The following is a 17,081-nucleotide window of genomic DNA, read 5'->3' on the forward strand; positions in this document are numbered from 1 at the left end:
CCTCTAGCTTTTGTCTTTTCTCTGCTTTTTCGAGTCCTTCTTTCTTTCCCAATGAGTCACAATGACGCATCCAAAGTAGCAGATCCTCAGTCCAGGGGGAAGTTGACTTCCTATGTAGGAACTTTGGAAAAGTTGGGGAAATGTGTTCTTTCTCTCCTATGGGAAGACAAAAAAAGTGTTGCAGGACCTTTTCCTTGGAGGCAGTTCCTCTTTTCTCCCCATGGAAAGCTGGAGTGGAAAGTTTTGACTTTGCCGAGCCAGAGGGGTCCCTTGAGGCCACCCGCGCGCCCCCTCTTCCCCGCCTCCCCACTTCGGGCGCCCGTCTTCATTCAAGGGTTTTTATCAATGGGAAGAGTGTCCTGTCACTCTTCCCCATCCGCGTCCTCCCCCCCCCCCTTTTTTCGGGCTGGGCTGACGTCACCGACGAGGCGATAAATATCTGTTGATATAATTGGACGTGAGATTCCGGGGTTGCGATCGCAGGACGTTGCCCGCCGCCTGCTCCGGAGCGGCCCCCATGATTTATTCAGCAAGCGAGCTGTCAAGCCAGCGTCAGCTTATTAGGCGAAGGCTGCGTGATCCCCCGACGGGGTCCCACCTATAAAGACCTCGCTCGGGTCCCCGGGACGCCAGGAGAAGCGCTCCCAGCCGGAGAAGGGAAGGCAAGGCAGCCGGGTCCCCACCGCTGCCCGCTTCCAATCTCCGAGGCTCGAAGGTAAGGAAGGAAGGACAGTGCGGGAGGCAGCCCTGGGAAACCGGGCCAACTTCGCCCTGGAAGGAGAGAGGGGCGTGCGGATGGGATATGCGGGCGCATATTTTGGGATAAGAGAAGGAAGGAGAGTTGGGATAAGTGTGTCTGGGAATGGGGATGGAGCCTGGTTGAGGCGTGAGGGGGCTCATAGGGATGTCTGTGTGGGTAGAAGCAAAGAAAGTCATCCTAAGATCATGGAGGAAGGAGCTAGGGCAATAGAGACCCTTATTTATCAATACAGCAATAGATACCATTAAAGCAATAGAGACCATCACCTATGGCAATGTTCTAGGAACACAGAGCATTCGCTATAGCAATATTGATCATTATAGCAATACTAATTATTAATATAATATATTGCTATATATGGAGCCCCTGGTGGCACAGTGCGTTAAAGCGCTGAGCTGCTGAACTTGCGGACCAAAAGGTGCCAGGTTCAAATCCCGAGAGCGGAATGAGCGCCCGCTGTTAGCTCCAGCTCCTGCCAACCTAGCAGTTCGAAAACATGCAAATGTGAGTAGAACAATAGGTACCGCTCCGGCGGGAAGGTAAAGGCGCTCCATGCAGTCATGCCGGCCACATGACCTTGGAGGTGTCTACAGACAACGCCGGCTCTTCGGCTTAGAAATGGAGATGAGCACCAACCCCCAGAGTCGGTCACGACTGGACTTAACGTCAGGGGAAAACCTTTACCCTAATTATTATCTATAGCAATATTGATCATTATAGCAATGCCAACTATTAGCTATAGCCATATTTATCATTATAGCAACACTATTATCTATAGCAATATTGATTATTGTAACAATGCCAACAATGCCAACATAGCAATATTGATCACGATAACAATACTAATTATTATCTATAGCAATATATATCATTATAGCAGTACCTACTATTAGCTATAGCAATATTGATCATTATAACAATGCCAACTATTTGCTACGGCAATATTGATCATTATAACAATACTAATTATTATATATAGTAATATTGATCATTATAGCAATACCTACTATTAGCTATAGCAATATAGACTATTATAGCAATACAGACCATTAGCTGTAACAATATATACCAATATAAATCATTATCTATGGCAATACAGAATATACGCTACAGCAACATAGACTATTAGCTATACCAATATTCTCTGAATTGCTATAACTAATGGTCTATATTGCTGTAGGTTATACGGGATATTTTTATAATGATATACTATAGAACATTAGCTAAAGCAATGTAGACCATTATCTATAGCAGCATGAAACTTTAGCTACAGCAATAGAGACTGCTGGTTACTCAAACTGGTCTCGGTTCCTGAGTTTCAGGACTGGTCCCCATCCTCGAGCCTTTAGCTGAGGGCCACTGATAGGTTTCCAGGCAAGGAAACACAATGGTACCCCATGGGCACCCATGTAGCGCCCACTCCTGGTACGTTGGGGTGGGAATCCCTGCTGTCTCTTCCCTCATTAAAGAGAAACACAGAGGTAGACTATTTGGGCGGTGGAGGCAGTTTCGCTGCCTTTGGTATGCCAAAGTCGCTGGCTTTCATTCAAGTGCTCAGTTCTTGCTTTGACCGAAGGAGCTCTGTACTGCTCGCCCGTCTAATTCAGGCCATTTCTCCTTCCTTCTAAGGTAATCCAGAGAACGGGAGCAAACTGGCTTGCTGTGAGTTTTCAGGGATGTATGGCCATGTTCCAGAAGCATTTTCCACGGACGTTTCGCCTACATCTATGGCAGGCATCCTCAGAGGTAATGGGTTTGCGAAGTGCTGGAAACTAGGCAAGTGAGGCTTATATATTTGTGGAATGTTCAGGGTGGGAGAAAGAACTTTTGTCTGTCTGAGGCAAGTGTGAATGTTGCAGTTGGCCAGCTTGATTAGCATTGAATAGCCTGGCAGCTTCAAAGCTTCAAAGATAGGGGAATTCTAGACAAGAAATAATCAGGGCCAGTTAACACTTCCCAACAAAGGATTCCCCCAGGTAGGAAACAGCCAGGCTTTGAAGCTGCCAGGTTATTCAATGCTAATCAAGCTGACCAATAGCAACATTCACTCTTGCCTTAGGCAGACAGGAGTTCTTTCTCCCACCTTGAACATTCTACAAATATATAAGCCTCACTTGCTTAGTTTCCAACACCTCACAACCTGTGATGATGCCTGCCACAGGTGTGGGTGAAAGGTCAGGAGAGAATGCTTCTGGAACATGGCCATACAGCAACCCAGTGATTCTGGATATGAAAGTCTTCCACAACACAGAGCAAACTTTTTTTCTCTTTTTTTCCTATGATCAGGATTTTATTGGGTGGGAACTAGTTAAAGCTGAGGTTGATTTGAACGGCTCTGAAGCACAAGCTCCCTCTGATCTGGGAAGCTAAGCAGGGTCAGTGTCCGATAGCATGTGGTGGGGGACAGCGTAGGAATACCAGGCGTTGTGTTTAGAACAGTGGATTATTTCAGCACCAAGGACAGCGTGGAGCAGGAGTATTAACACCAAAGCCAAGGGAAGGCAGAGGGGTTTTTCAGTACCAAGGACAGGGCGGTACAGTCCCATGTTTTAGCACCAAGGACAAAGGTGGGACAGTCGAGTATTTCAGTACTAAAGGTAAGTCAAGGCAGTGGTGTATTTCAGTACCGAGGACAGGGCGGGAAAGGGGGTATTTCAGCACCAAAGATAAGGCAAGGCAGTGGAGCATTTCACACCGAAGACAAGACAAAGACAAGGAAAATAGTATTTCGGCACCAAGGACAGGGTGGGATGGGAGTATTTCAGCACCAAAGACAGCACCAAAGCACCAAGGCAGTGGAGTATTTCAGCACCGCGGACAGGGCAGGGCAGTTAGGTGTTTCAGCGTCAAGGATAGGGCAAGAGTGGAGTATTTCAGCACCAAGGGCAAGGCGGATTGTTGAGTTCAGTAGAGTCTCACTTATCCAACATAAACGTTGGATAAGCGAATATGTTGGATAATAAGGAGAGATTAAGAAAAAGCCTATTGAACATCAAAATAAGTTATGATTTTACAAATTAAGCACCAAAACATCATGTTATACAACAAATTTGGCAGAAAAAGCCTATTGTTCAATACACAGTAATGTTATGTTGTAATTACTGTATTTACCAATTTAGCACCAAAATATCACGATATATTGAAAACATTGACTACAAAAATGCGTTGGATAATCCAGAACGTTGGATAAGCGAGTGTTGGATAAGTGAGACTCTACTGTATTTCAGTATTAAAGCAAGGCAGCGGTGTACTTCAGCACCAAGGACAGCTCCTCCTCGCTCGCTCTCTCCCTTCCCTTCCCCACCTCCTCTTTCTTCTCCCCTCCAGATCTGGTGTCCCAACCATGAAGATCCAGCTGCTGGTCTCTACGGGGGTCGTGCTGCTGGCCCTGCTTCCCGGTTGCCATGAGTGCCGAGCACTGAGCAAGGGTCTCCCAGTGGCGCCCGCGCCCGACTCCAGCGCCTCGCAGCCCTCGGATTTCCCGGACCAGCTGCCCCCGTCCTTGCCCGTCCTGCTCCGCATGGGGGAGGAGTACTTCCTGCGCTTGGGCAGCCTTCGCAAGAATCCTGCTTCCTCCTCCTCCTCCTCCTCCTCCTCCTCTTCTTTATCCTCCACCTCCAGCAGCAGCCACCTGGCAGCGACGGGCAACTTTCTCCGAGCGGCGGCCCAGCAGCTGCACCAGTTGCAGCAGCTCCAAGAGCGGTCGCTAGGGGGCGCCGCCGCCATCGCCGCCGTGGCCGCCGCCGAGCAGCCCTGGGAAGAAGGCGGCGGGGCCCCCGAGGGCGCCCACGCGGGGGAGGCCCCGCCGAAGGAGAAGCGCTCCGAGGAGCCGCCCATCTCCTTGGATCTGACTTTCCACCTCCTCCGAGAAGTCTTGGAAATGGCCCGAGCCGAGCAGTTGGCTCAGCAGGCTCACAGCAACAGGAAACTGATGGAAATCATCGGGAAATGAAGCGCGCGGCACCCCCCACGACCCATCCCGTCCCCTTCCCCCACCAAAGAGACCCTCCAGTTCGACTTATATTTACACGGATGCCCTGGTGTAGTCCCCCTTTCGTTATTTTTATGCGAGAGCTTCACCTCCATTGAGCGTGTCCGTCCATAACCCCAACGCCCTTGAGTAGCATGCCCGACGTTGTGCCCTGGTGTGGTTTGTAACTTATTCTCCTGCCTCCCTCTCCTTCCCCCTCCCCCTCCCCTCTCCTTTCCTCCCAGATCGGCCCCATCCTCGAGGGGGAGGTCCAGAGGCCCTGGCAGTTGCTTGAAGGGGAGCTTGAACCGTTCTGGGGATGGAAGGGGGTTTGTGGGTGCCCCAAAGTAGGGCTCTGTATCCGCTCTTTAGACCTCCGCCCTCTCCTTTCCCTCCCTCCCTCTCTTTCGTTCGTCCTTCTTTGTAAACATTTCCACAAATAAAACATATTTTCAGCGCTCGGTCGACTTGGTTGTGTAAGAGGAGCGTTTAATATTTATATTTCTAATAAAAACAAGCTGCAAAGGAACTATGGCTTCCTCCTACACTTCCTTCCTTCCTTGCCTGTCTGTCTAGGTTCAAGAGAAGAGGGAGGGTTGGAGGAGGAGGCGTCTAGGGGCGGAGTGGGGAGAATCCAGCTTCTTCGGGAGGAAACGACGCTTTGGGGGCCTCATCTATGTCCACACTCCAATTTGGACGGCTTTCTCCTTCCACTGGCCCATGTGCAAAGTCTCTGTGTCCTGTGTCTGCATCTCTGTCCGCATGTAGAAGAGGTATGGGCAAACTTGGGTCCTCCAGGGGTTTTGGATTTCAACTCCCCCAATTTCTAACAGCCCTTTCCTTTCCCCTCGCAGCCGCTTAAGCCATTGAAATCCACAAACACGTGGACAATTTCAAAAGAAAGGAGGAAACCATGAAAATGAACACAATCTGGCTACCGGTATTATAAAAAACTCTAAAATCAGGGCAGTAAATAAAGAACAACACTCAGAAGACAGGGGAATTCCAGACAAGAAACAATCCGGGCCAGCTAACATCTCCCAACAAAGGATTCCACCTGGTAGGAATCAGCCAGGCCTTGAAGCTGCAAGGCTATTCAATGCTGATCAAGCTGTCCAATTGCAACATTCACACTTACCTCAAACAGACAAGAGTCCTTTCTCCCACCCTGGACATTCCACAGATATATAAACCCCACTTGTCTAGTTTCCAATATATCTCACAATCTCTGAGGATGTCTGCCATAGATGTGGGCGAAACGTCAGGAGAGAATACTTCTGGAACATGGCCATACAGCCCTGAAAACTCACAAAATAGGAAAGCCTCCCCAACTCAATCCGTTCCTGTTGAGAAACGAGTAAGTCAGATTCTTCTGTTTGGCTTTTTTTTGTCTTCAGACGTGAAGTAAAACTGGCCTGATTTCGTTGTATTTTGACTTCAAAAGAGAGAACGGAGAGAGAGAGAGAGAGAGAAAGAGAGAAAGAGAGAGAGAGCTCAGAGCAACATTGTTTTAGCAGCTTTCTCCAAGCAGGTTTCCTCCAGATGGGTCTAAATAAATATACCCCTAAAGGCACCGTGATTTTGGAAGCTAAGCAGGATCACTACTTGTTAGTACTTGAATAGGAGGTCGCCAACAAACACCAGGGTCTGGAGGAAGGAAGGGAGGAAACCACATTTGAGTATTCCTTGCCTAAGAAACCCCTGTGAAAATTCATGGGGTCACCATCAGACAGCTTGAAGGAACATGTGCCTTCAAGTCGTCTGTGGACTTCTGGTAAGCCCATGGATTTCATAGGGTTTTTGAAGGTAAGTAATACCCAGCTCCATCCTCTGAAATAGATGACATATCCCATCATCCCATTGGTAGCCCTACACACCCTGAGCGCGCCGGTTTGGGGAAGGAAACAAGAGGAGTAGCAGAGGTCTGCGGTAATAACAACTCCCCTAAAACACAGCGAGCATTGCACTGATTTAGAATAAGGAACATGGCCAGACATCCCGGAAAACTCACAGCACCCCAAGGGGATTGTAGTTTAACATTTTGGTTGAAGAATTTAGCGCATCTAAACGGTAGAATTAATGAAGTTTGACTCCACTTTAACTAGCAGATCTCCATTCTATGGAATCATTGGAGTTGTAATTAACAAGGTCTTTAGCTTTCTTTGTCAAAGAATGTTGGTGCCTCACTAATCTACAGATCTTAAGATTCCATCTCATTTAGCTATAGCAGTTCAATTGGCGTCAAACGGCATTGAGTCTACAGTGCAGATGCACTCGGTGAAGCAGGAACATCCCCAAACCTCCAGCTTTTATCCGGCAGCCTCCGAAGCCACACCTTCCAGATTTCCCCACCCATCTGCTCAAGGTTTGACATGTTTTAGCAATCAGAACTCTACATTTTTTTCTTGGCACCTTTCAAACCATTAAGACCATGGTGTCCAAAGGGAGGGGAGGGTTTGTCTGTCTCCTCTTCGGGAGTGGGAGCGATCCTAGAGTCAACCTACTCTGGCTTCAGATTGCCAGGATTTGTCAGAAAGACGCTCATTCGGAGGGTGACGATGGGAAAGGAAGGGAAGGTCTTAAGCAGTTGACTCTTCCCAATTCTTCTCAACTCTTCTCGCTCTATCCTCCTCTCCCTCTTTCTCTGTGCTTTCAAGTCGCCTGAGACCTTGAGGAGATCCCACGGATTTCTTAGGGGTTTTCTTAAGCAGAGGTGTGTTGTCGAAGGGTTCCAGGGTTGCTGTGAAGGGCTGTATGGCCATGTTCCAGAAACATTATTTCCTGACGTTTTGCCTGCATCTATGGCAAGCATCTTCAGAGGTAATGAAATATATTGGAAACTAGTCAAGTGGGGTTTATATATCTGTGGAAAGTTCAGGGTGGGAGAAAGAACTCTTGTCTGTTTGAGGCGAGTGTGAATGTTTCAATTGGCCACTTTGATGAGCATTGACTAGCCTTTCAGCTTCAAGGTCTGGCTGCTTACAGCCTGGGGGAATCCTTTCTTGGAAGGTGTTACCTAGCCCTGATTGATTCATGTCTGGAATCCCTCTGTTTTCTGAGTGGTGCAGACTAATCTAACCAGAAAAGTCAGCGATAGCAGAGTACTTGATGCATCAACCTGGACACAGCATATTATTTGAGAACACAGAAATGCTGGACCACTCCAACAACCACTGTGTCAGACTACACAGAGAAGCTATTGAAATCCCCAAGCATGTGGACAATTTCAACAGAAAAGAGGAAATCATGAAAATCGACAAAATCTGGCTAGCAGTATTTAAAAACTCTAAAATCAGGACAGTAAATAAAGAACTACACTCTGAAAGCAGAGGAATTCCAGACATGAATCAATCAGGGCCAGCTAACACCTCCCAACAAAAGATTCCCCCAGGAAGGAAGCAGCCAGGCCTTGAAGCTGAAAGGCTATTCAATGATAACCCAAGTGGCCAACTGAAACATTCTTACCTGCTTCAAACAGACAAGAATTCTTTCTTCCACTCTGAACATTCCACAGATATATAAACCCCACTTGACTAGTTTCCAACATACTTTATTACTACTGAGGATGCCTGCCATAGATGCAGTCATAACATCAGGAAAGAATGCTACTGGAACATGGCCATAAGCCCAGAAAATGCACAGCAACCTAGCGATTCCGACCATGAAATCCACCTATTCAGAGGTGGTTTGCAAGTTTTTTCCTCTGAAATATAGCCCATACTTACTGGGCTGTCCCATGTAGTACTAACCAGAGCTGACCCTGCTTAGGTTCTCAAGTCACACAGGATCTGGTACCTTTAAGATAGTCTGTACTTGGTAAAAAAATGTTCTGAAGAACAAGGGAGGATACAGGTGTCACTCTTATCAGCCAGTCCACACCTTACAATTTTCCTTTGACCCTGTTTACATGCTGAATGATAGTCACAAGTAACTTGGTGGACACAAAGAGGGGCTTTTTAGCAGTAGAGACATACTGGTCATTCCCCATAGACTTTTAAAAGAGATATCTGTTTACCCTTGTCCTTCCCCGAATTGGTTTTAGCTACAACTGGGCAATGTGTTTTGACATTGTTATTGGGAAAAATGTTTTAATGATGTGTAATTGGGTAAAACTACACACTTGTCATATTGTATGTTTTTGTGCTGGAAACAAATTCATGAGATTTTTCACCCCCAGAATGCTGTTCACATGCATGTAAAAGGAGTTCTTGTAGCAGGACACCTATTGCATAGTAATGGGATATATATATGGTGTGTGTGTGTGTGTGTGTGTGTGTGTATGTGTGGATATAAAATATTTGTTAATGCTTCCTTTTTTGTTTTGCTTGTCTGTCACTAATATAACCAAAATCAATGACAACATCCACCAACAGTCATGAAATGACTCTGCAAACTGTGCTTACACAGAAATATAGTAGTAGTAGTAGTAGTAGTAGTAGTAATAATAATAATAATCCAAAAATACATCACACAGTTCTAGACACTTGGGAAGTGTTCGACTTGTAATTTTGTGAAATGAAATCCAGCATATCTATCTTGTTTTCTATGTCATAAATAATAATAATAATAATAATAATAATAATAATAATAATAGATTTTACCTGCTTAGAAGATTTTCTCATATTCCTGATTACCCAAAGACCAGTACTCCACACACACCCACAAAATCCCAGTTAGAGGGACTTTGTGAAGCACACTATTTTATACATTTTATGGGATGGTTATGTCTGATATCTGAATTTCATTACATTGCTATACAGTGTCCTGCCTATCAGATTAAGCGCTTCTGTGAACAGCACCTGTATTGATGGGTCCAAATGACAAGAAAAAAGATCCTGATTTAAAATGAGGAGGAATTTCCACATGGTAAGACCTGTTTGAGAGAAGAAATGTCTTTAGGAGATGGTATACTTATTTTTTGCTTAAGGTTTTCAGATGAGAAATAGGATAGCTGCCTCTTGGGCATGCTTTAGCTGTGAATTCCAGCACTAGGGGGATTAAAAAGCTGATTAGACCCATCTACATTGCCATTTAAAATCCAGATGATCTGCTTTGAACTAGATTATATGGCAGTATAGACTCACATAATCTAGTTCAAAGCAAATGATGTGGATTATCTGCTTTGATAATCTGGATTATATGACACTGTAGAAGGGGCCTTAGGCTCATTCCACACAGCTGAATAAAATCCCACATTATCTGCTTTGAACTGGAATATATGGCAGTGTGGACTCAGGGCCCTTCCACACAGCCATATAACCCAGAATATCAAGGCAGAATAATGCACAATATCTGCTTTGAACCAGGTTAACTGCATCCACACTGCCATATATCCCAGTTCAAAGCAGATAATGTGGGGTTTTATTCAGCAATGTGGAAGGGGCCTCAGAAAACCCAGTTCAAAGCACTTATTGTGGGATTTTCTGTCTTGATATTCTGGGTTATATGACTGTGTGGAAGAGTCCTTAGATTCCTTCCAACTCTGAAATGTTGTAAAAGTGACTAGCTGATTATTTAAACTAGCCAATCCATAAAAAGATAGAACATATTCTTGTACTGGAGTTTTTGATTGACAATGTGAAATTAATTCTCACTGAAAGTCTGCCACAATTCATCAGGTGAAGAGACTTACTTGGTACAGAGAAGTTTATTAACAATAATAATTCTTTTAGTGAGGAAACATTAAGCACTTTACACAAGAATGCTGGTAAATCAATTCTATAAAACTAAGAAAATGCCCCAAACATTTACAAAGTGGTGATTATTATGCTTTAAACACTTTACTTGCAACAATAGTATTGTGCTGTTTTCTTTTCAACATTAGCTTTGCTTGAGCTATCATTGCAATCATCATACAATAGCTTGTTTGTAATTATCTGTCACACAAAGTCTCATCAAACCAAGTACCCATATGTGAAAGTGAGCTAGACAATTAATAAGGTTATCATACATTAACTATCATTACCTCAAAAGTGGTATGAATTCAGTCCTCAGTTGGTTCATTTTATTAGCCACTGACTCTCATCATTTCTTCTGTCCTATGCCCTTTCCTAAATTGTAGGGTCACTTCTGAAAATCTCAGGAGAGTTTCATCCAATGTGATCTTTTTCAGACAAAGTGTTGTGGATAAATCCTGATCCACCATTTTGTTCAAATGTGCTACTCGTTATCACTTTGAGACAAGTTTCTTGCTGTCTTTGAGTTCTGCTGCTGGAGTCATCATTCATTCAATGAGTTCAACCAGGAGAAAGAGAAGACATGACGAGGGACCTCACCAAGGTTTTCATTGCTCCTAGGCTGTCCTTCCATTGGTCCTTGAGGGGATGGTTCAGACCCAGTCTAGTGGGGGAAAAATAAAGATTCACAAACAGAACGACTGAAAGCTCATATTTTGAAGTTGCAGCTCTCTCTTTTGGCTACTTTCCAACAGAAGATTGGATAGCACAAGTCCCACTGAGATAAACAAGATCATGATTCTGTGGGATTTGTCACAATTTCCATTTAGGACATCATAGGGAACTTTGTCAGATTATGCTTTGGAAGGAAATGACCCATATATATAGATCTGGACACATATATAAACCTTCCAAAGCATAAACCTTTGTAAAAATCCAAGTAAGAACTCAGTCATTTAGACATTTTGAGTATTGTTACAGAACAATGAAAACGTAACTACAGTATTTTTTTTGCCATTCTCTTTGAACTTATATTTTTGCTCTGGTGTTTATAGAGCAGTAGCCAATAATGGATCCTTTCAATTTTAGCTCAGATACATACAACAGAACATTTCTCCAATTTCTCCTAACATGTCCTTTACACATGCAGTTGCATGATCTCTGTCTACCTGGAGGGAGACCATAGGACAGGTGATAAACTAAGCAATCACTTCCAGAGTTCCTTGGCTCCAAGAACTCCTACTAGAAACCATGCATTTGGGACGTGGGTAATATAAAGCCAGCAACATTTTTCTGCATACACCTGGGAGAACCTCAAAGGAGTACTATTTCTGTCACGGTGCCTCTTCTCACCTTTTTGATTTTCCTCGGTAGGGAAATAGTGGAAGTATTTAGGGCAGCAGGACCATTGAGATGTCACTGATGCTTCCCTTTCTCCACAGGATGATTCTCAACTTCTCTATAAGTCATATCAAAATCTATAATTTTGGCCCTAAACCTGCCTTCAACTTATACATAAGTTGACATATATGAGTATATATGCTATTTTTACCACTTCTTAGCACTGGTGCACCCACACCCTTTTCTTTTTTTGCCACAACTATGGCTATCTATGCTAGTGTTCTTATGCCAATAGGTGGAGCCAACAGGACTGTGACCATAAAGATTTGCAATATACAATGTTGACTCCTTCATGCACTTTCACTTCACTACAGAGAAATTATGGTTTTTACTACCTCAAGTATTTATAACACCTTCACAAAACATCAAGATATACAGCTTTCATTACACATGGCTTATAATGATTTGCTAGAGGCTATCATCAGCTAGACTGGTTGGATATGTTCTAAGCATCTTCTTTAAATAAAAAAATATTAAACATCAAACTTAAATTAGTGAGGAATGATGATTCGTTAGATATTAGTTAGCAGCATGCTGGTTGGACAAAATTACAAATCGAGTTGCCTAGTAGATGTGAAAAAATAGTTCATTTGCTTCTATCTAACCAGAGTTTTTGATCTTCCTTCAAGAGCCAAGTCCTTTGTTGTAAATAAGATAAACCATAAATAGATTTTCTTGCACCATGTAACTTAATTTTGTGAGTGGAAAGAGTCATCTCTAAAAGGCAAATATTATCCTAATATTGATTGTGCCCTTGAAGTGATGGTACAATATTTAAATTATAAATCTGTATATTAATTAAGGTTTTCAAATCACTGGTATTTAAATATATAAATCTGGCCCCCACTTCTTTCTCAGTGCTAAGGCTGAAAATAGAACATGGGCACCTGAGACTGGAGAATATTATGGGTTGGGAAATATTGATAATTGAGAGAGGGCTGCTGAGCCATTAATGAGGGAGTCAAGACTCTAGCAAAAGAAAAGTTATATGTCCCTTAAAGATGATACGGTTTAGCTTGACCTTTTCAATCTTGAAGGCATCCAGACACTTTATACTGAGCTATTAATCCTACAGTCAACATGTGAACTGTAATCTCTGGAACTCAGTGGGTTCGGGGAGTAGGATTTAGCTAATGGGAGAAGCAGAGAAACAATTGGCACATGCAAATATGGCCAAGATTACTGCTCAGTATTATGATGATGTTGTTGATTTTCAAGAATGGGGAAAGAAAATCCTGACTATGTCATCAGAATGATACTGGTCCAGTTTGAACAATAGAAAAAGTCAAGGATATGTGGTACTTAGAATAATAGAATCATAGAGTTGGAAGAGACCTCATGGGCCATCCAGTCCAACCCCCTGCCAACAAGCAGGAAAATCACATTCAAAGCACCCCCGACAGATGGCCATCCAGCCTCTGCTTAAAAGCCTCCAAAGAAGGAGCCTCCACCACAGTCCAGGACAGAGAGTTCCACTGCCAAACAGCTCTCACAGTGAGGAAGTTCTTCCTGATGTTCAGGTGGAATCTCCTTTCCTGTAGTTTGAAGCCATTGTTCCGCATTCTAGTCTCCTGGGCAGCAGAAAACAAGCTTGCTCCCTCCTCCCTATGACTCCCCCTCACATATTTGTACATGGCCCTCATCATGTCTCCTCCCAGCCTTTTCTTCTGTAGGCTAAACATCCCTAGCTCTTCCAGCCGCTCCTCATAGGGCTTGTTCTTCAGACCCTTGATCATTTTAGTTGCCCTCCTCTAAACACTTTCCATCTTGTCAACATCTCCCTTCAACTGCGGTGCCCAGAATTGGACACAGTACTTCAGGTGTGGTCTGACCAAGGCAGAATAGAGGGGTAGCATGACTTCCCTGGATCTAGACACTATACTCCTATTGATGCAGGCCAAAATCCCATTGGCTTTTTTTGCTCCTTGTAGGACCTCAGAGTTTTGTTGTGATTTGTTCACCTGCTCCTGTTGCAAATGATCGGTTTGTGTTCACCAGTATGTTACTTATAACTGATAAACTACGTTTCTGGGCATCCCTGGTTTATAGTGTTTTTCACATTGGCCCTTGTTGTGAAAGTGCGAGCCAATATGACATATTGGTTTGAGTGTTGGACTCGGATTCCAGGAAATCATGGTTCTTGGAAGCACACTGGGTCCGCTGGACAATAAACTGTGTAAATAAATCTAGATATTCTGTGTTTGATGAAGAAAATGCTCCTCAATTTAAAATGTGATCTACTAATTTAGGCTAGAATCTTGTTGGTGACTTATACCAGCAGAAGTGTCACTTAGGTTATCATAAGTATTTTTTTAAATTAATGCATTGTGGCAATAGGGCAGTGAAAGTCGTCTTTGTTAGAAAATAAAGTTCCCATCCTGGATCCCAAACAACATGGGAACACAGAGAGAAATGTTAGCTGTGGTCTTGCTCTAACTTTGCCATGGCACCATCTCTGAGATTTTTTCTTCTAACACTTCTCCCTCTCTCCCTCCTACCTTCTCTCCCAGTGTTTACATGCTGACAAAAGGAATCTTGGCCTTATTAATTTATTCCCCCGCTTTCTCCAATTGACCTTACGGCAGAACCCATAGATTTCCAGGCAATCTACCAATATGGGGGCATGCTTAGCTTTAGCAAAGTTGCGGTATCATGTGCCTTCAGATCACAGCACTATTCAAAATTACCATATAAGTCCCTCTGCCTTAAACAAAGCAGCAAGTAGTAGCCCTAACCACTACAGTGCAATGGATGTTATAGCCTAGCCAACTTTGGTACCTGAAGCACTTTGGTACCCACAAGCACTCCTCTCTAGAATAAAAGAAAGTAATAATAAATTAAATAACTTGCTTTTATTTTCTACTCCAAACCTGCTGCCTCTGCTGCAAAATCTTCTTCAGGGTGGCAAGTTATTTCATCTAGTCACCCATCTCGAGGAGAAGGTACTGAATCTCCATGGTACTGAAGGAGATTTTTGCAGCAATGACTGGAATCCTTATAATTCATTTCACGTGCTACAAAACAGTTTATGCCCATTTCACATGCTATGTCACAGATACTCTGTAATCATGATTGCTAAAAAATACCAACATTTTATAGTCTGAGTGCCTGGGAAAGAGCTGGATTTGTGCAGCCTTAATAATTTTACTCATCTTGATCCCTGTCGCCATAACCATCAAGAACCTTATTTCCATCCTCATTGTAACAACAACAACAACAACAACAACAACATAACAATAACAATAATAGCAACAATGAAAACACATCTATGGATTTTAATGGAACTAAAGGATGATTTTGGGTATTTTTCTTTAATTATTATTCTGGCCATATCCTGAGAATACATGACTCACTAAAAAAAGTCAACAATGCTTTGTAAAACAGAAGGCAGTAGAAGAAGAGAGAGGCTTCATTCAAAATGGATAGACTCAATCGAGGAGGCCTCAGCTCTGAATCTGCAAGACCTGAGCAGGGCTGCTGGTGGTAGGTCAATGCTATGGTTCTCATTCGTGAGGTTGCCTTAAGTCCAAGTTGACTTAACAGCAGTTAACAACAATAAAAACAATAGATTTCCCCCCAGATTTTGTCCATTTAAATCAATGGGACTTAAGTTAGTCATAACTAATCAAGACTGGTCTCCATTAAATGCTGAACCAGTGTATTTATACATTACAGCAAGGACTTTACAATATGTTTTTCTTAATATATAGTTTAACACAAAGTAAATTGGATTTGTATAAAAATGTTTGTGAAAGTCCTATGAATATCTACTCAGAAGTTATTATTTTAGAATGCCAGCAATGACAACAAAACTAGGTATGTAATGCTATTGAAGCAAATAAGTAACAAGGTTTTATGTTACAACTTAAAAAGAAAAGAAAGGCTCATCTTAAACTCATTTTGCTTATATTAAAATTGCAATATCCTTTGTTTAAAATAAAATCCAGGACTTATGAAAAAGTCGGTGTTAAAAACAGTTTATAGGTGAAAAGACAGCCACAGCGCCGGGCTGTGGCGCAGCTGTTGAGCAGCTGCCTTAAATCACTCTGACCATGAGGTCATGAGTTCGAGGCCAGCCCGTGGCGGGGTGAGCACCCGTCAATTAAAAATTTAAAAAAATAGCCCCTGCTCGTTGCTGACCTAGCAACCCGAAAGATAGTTGCATCTATCAAGTAGGAGATAAGGTACCACTTATAAAGTGGGGAGGCAAGATTAACTAATTTACGACCTGGAATGAGGAAGTGCCGTCAGTGTGGATGATGAAGCAGCTGCTCCCCCCTGTGGCCAGAATCGAACATCCCCTCAGAAGAACGTTAACTTGCCTCTGCGTGTGTCTCTCAGTCTCTGTTTGATGTGTTTATGGGCATTGAATGTTTGCCCTATGTGTGTTATAATGTGATCCGCCCTGAGTCCCCTTCGGGGTGAGAAGGGCGGAATATAAATACTGTAAATAAATAAATAAATAAATACATTTTACTGCTGAAATTTGAATTTAATCTAACAAATATTGCTCACTCACAAACCAAATTTATGTTTTTCAAATATGGACTTAACAATTCTATATTTGCAAAATTACAGATTGAGGGCTCATTGTTTTAAAATCAAATGTGTCAAATGTCTTCTCCAGGTTGCAGTGCCTGGCAATTATGTATCATTAAAGTTATAAGATGCTCTCAACAATCAGGCTATGGATTGGAAAACCTAAGGATGTATTATTTTTAAATAATGTGAACTTTCTCTAAAATGGTATGTTTATGTTATAATATGATATCATTCCTTCACCAAAACTTCCTACAGCTGTCAACTTTATCATAACAATACAGCTACCAGCTCAAAGGTTCTTTTCTTATGTCTATTTTTAATTCCCTAGGAGCCAAGTGATTTTTTTTCTTCTGAAATGAATTGTTCAACTACATAACCGTAGGCAGTAAAATATGCACCAGCAAACCCCATCCATCATAACATTAGCTGTTCAATTCTCAGAAAGGTGGTTGGCCGTAAACTTTTCACGCCAATGGGGACTGAATGTCTCACCAAAATAGATTTTCATTCTGTTACAATTAGAGCTGTGTGGCAAAAGATAATGTAATGCTGTTTATTTCACACAATGTTAACGATTCCAAAAATAATCCTGAGCAAATGAATTCAGTGTTCTTTTTATGTGTAGGCTGGGTAAGTTCCCTGAAGGATATAATGTCAAATTTACTTTAGGAAGCTTATATTAATTGTGAAAACTTTTTAGGAGAAGGAGAATCTTAAGAAAGCATAGTGTACA

General features: G+C 42.8%; 2 protein-coding genes across 4 annotated transcripts in view; one reads left to right on the top strand and one right to left on the bottom strand.

Moving 5' to 3' along the window:
- Window positions 1-448: 448 nt before the first annotated feature.
- crh (corticotropin releasing hormone) lies at window positions 449-5,259 on the top strand. Its single transcript, XM_008108530.3, has 2 exons — window positions 449-715; window positions 4,088-5,259. The coding sequence occupies exon 2, from the start codon at window positions 4,104-4,106 to the stop codon at window positions 4,710-4,712; it is 609 nt and encodes a 202-aa protein (XP_008106737.1). The 5' UTR covers window positions 449-715; window positions 4,088-4,103; the 3' UTR covers window positions 4,713-5,259.
- A 5,103-nt stretch (window positions 5,260-10,362) lies between these two features.
- The window catches only part of trim55 (tripartite motif containing 55), a 43,223-nt gene continuing 36,504 nt past the window's right edge, over window positions 10,363-17,081 (bottom strand). For 2 of the 3 annotated variants that reach the window (XM_016992860.2, XM_062980322.1), the window contains exon 10: window positions 10,363-11,069. In XM_016992860.2, coding sequence (XP_016848349.1) covers window positions 10,950-11,069 — 120 coding nt within the window. In that variant the 3' untranslated portion in view covers window positions 10,363-10,949. The remainder of the gene's footprint in view (window positions 11,070-17,081) is intronic. The other variant, XM_003219625.4, reaches the window with a different exon arrangement.

This window comes from Anolis carolinensis, chromosome 4, assembly GCF_035594765.1.
Source record: "Anolis carolinensis isolate JA03-04 chromosome 4, rAnoCar3.1.pri, whole genome shotgun sequence".
Taxonomy (NCBI): domain Eukaryota; kingdom Metazoa; phylum Chordata; class Lepidosauria; order Squamata; family Dactyloidae; genus Anolis; species Anolis carolinensis.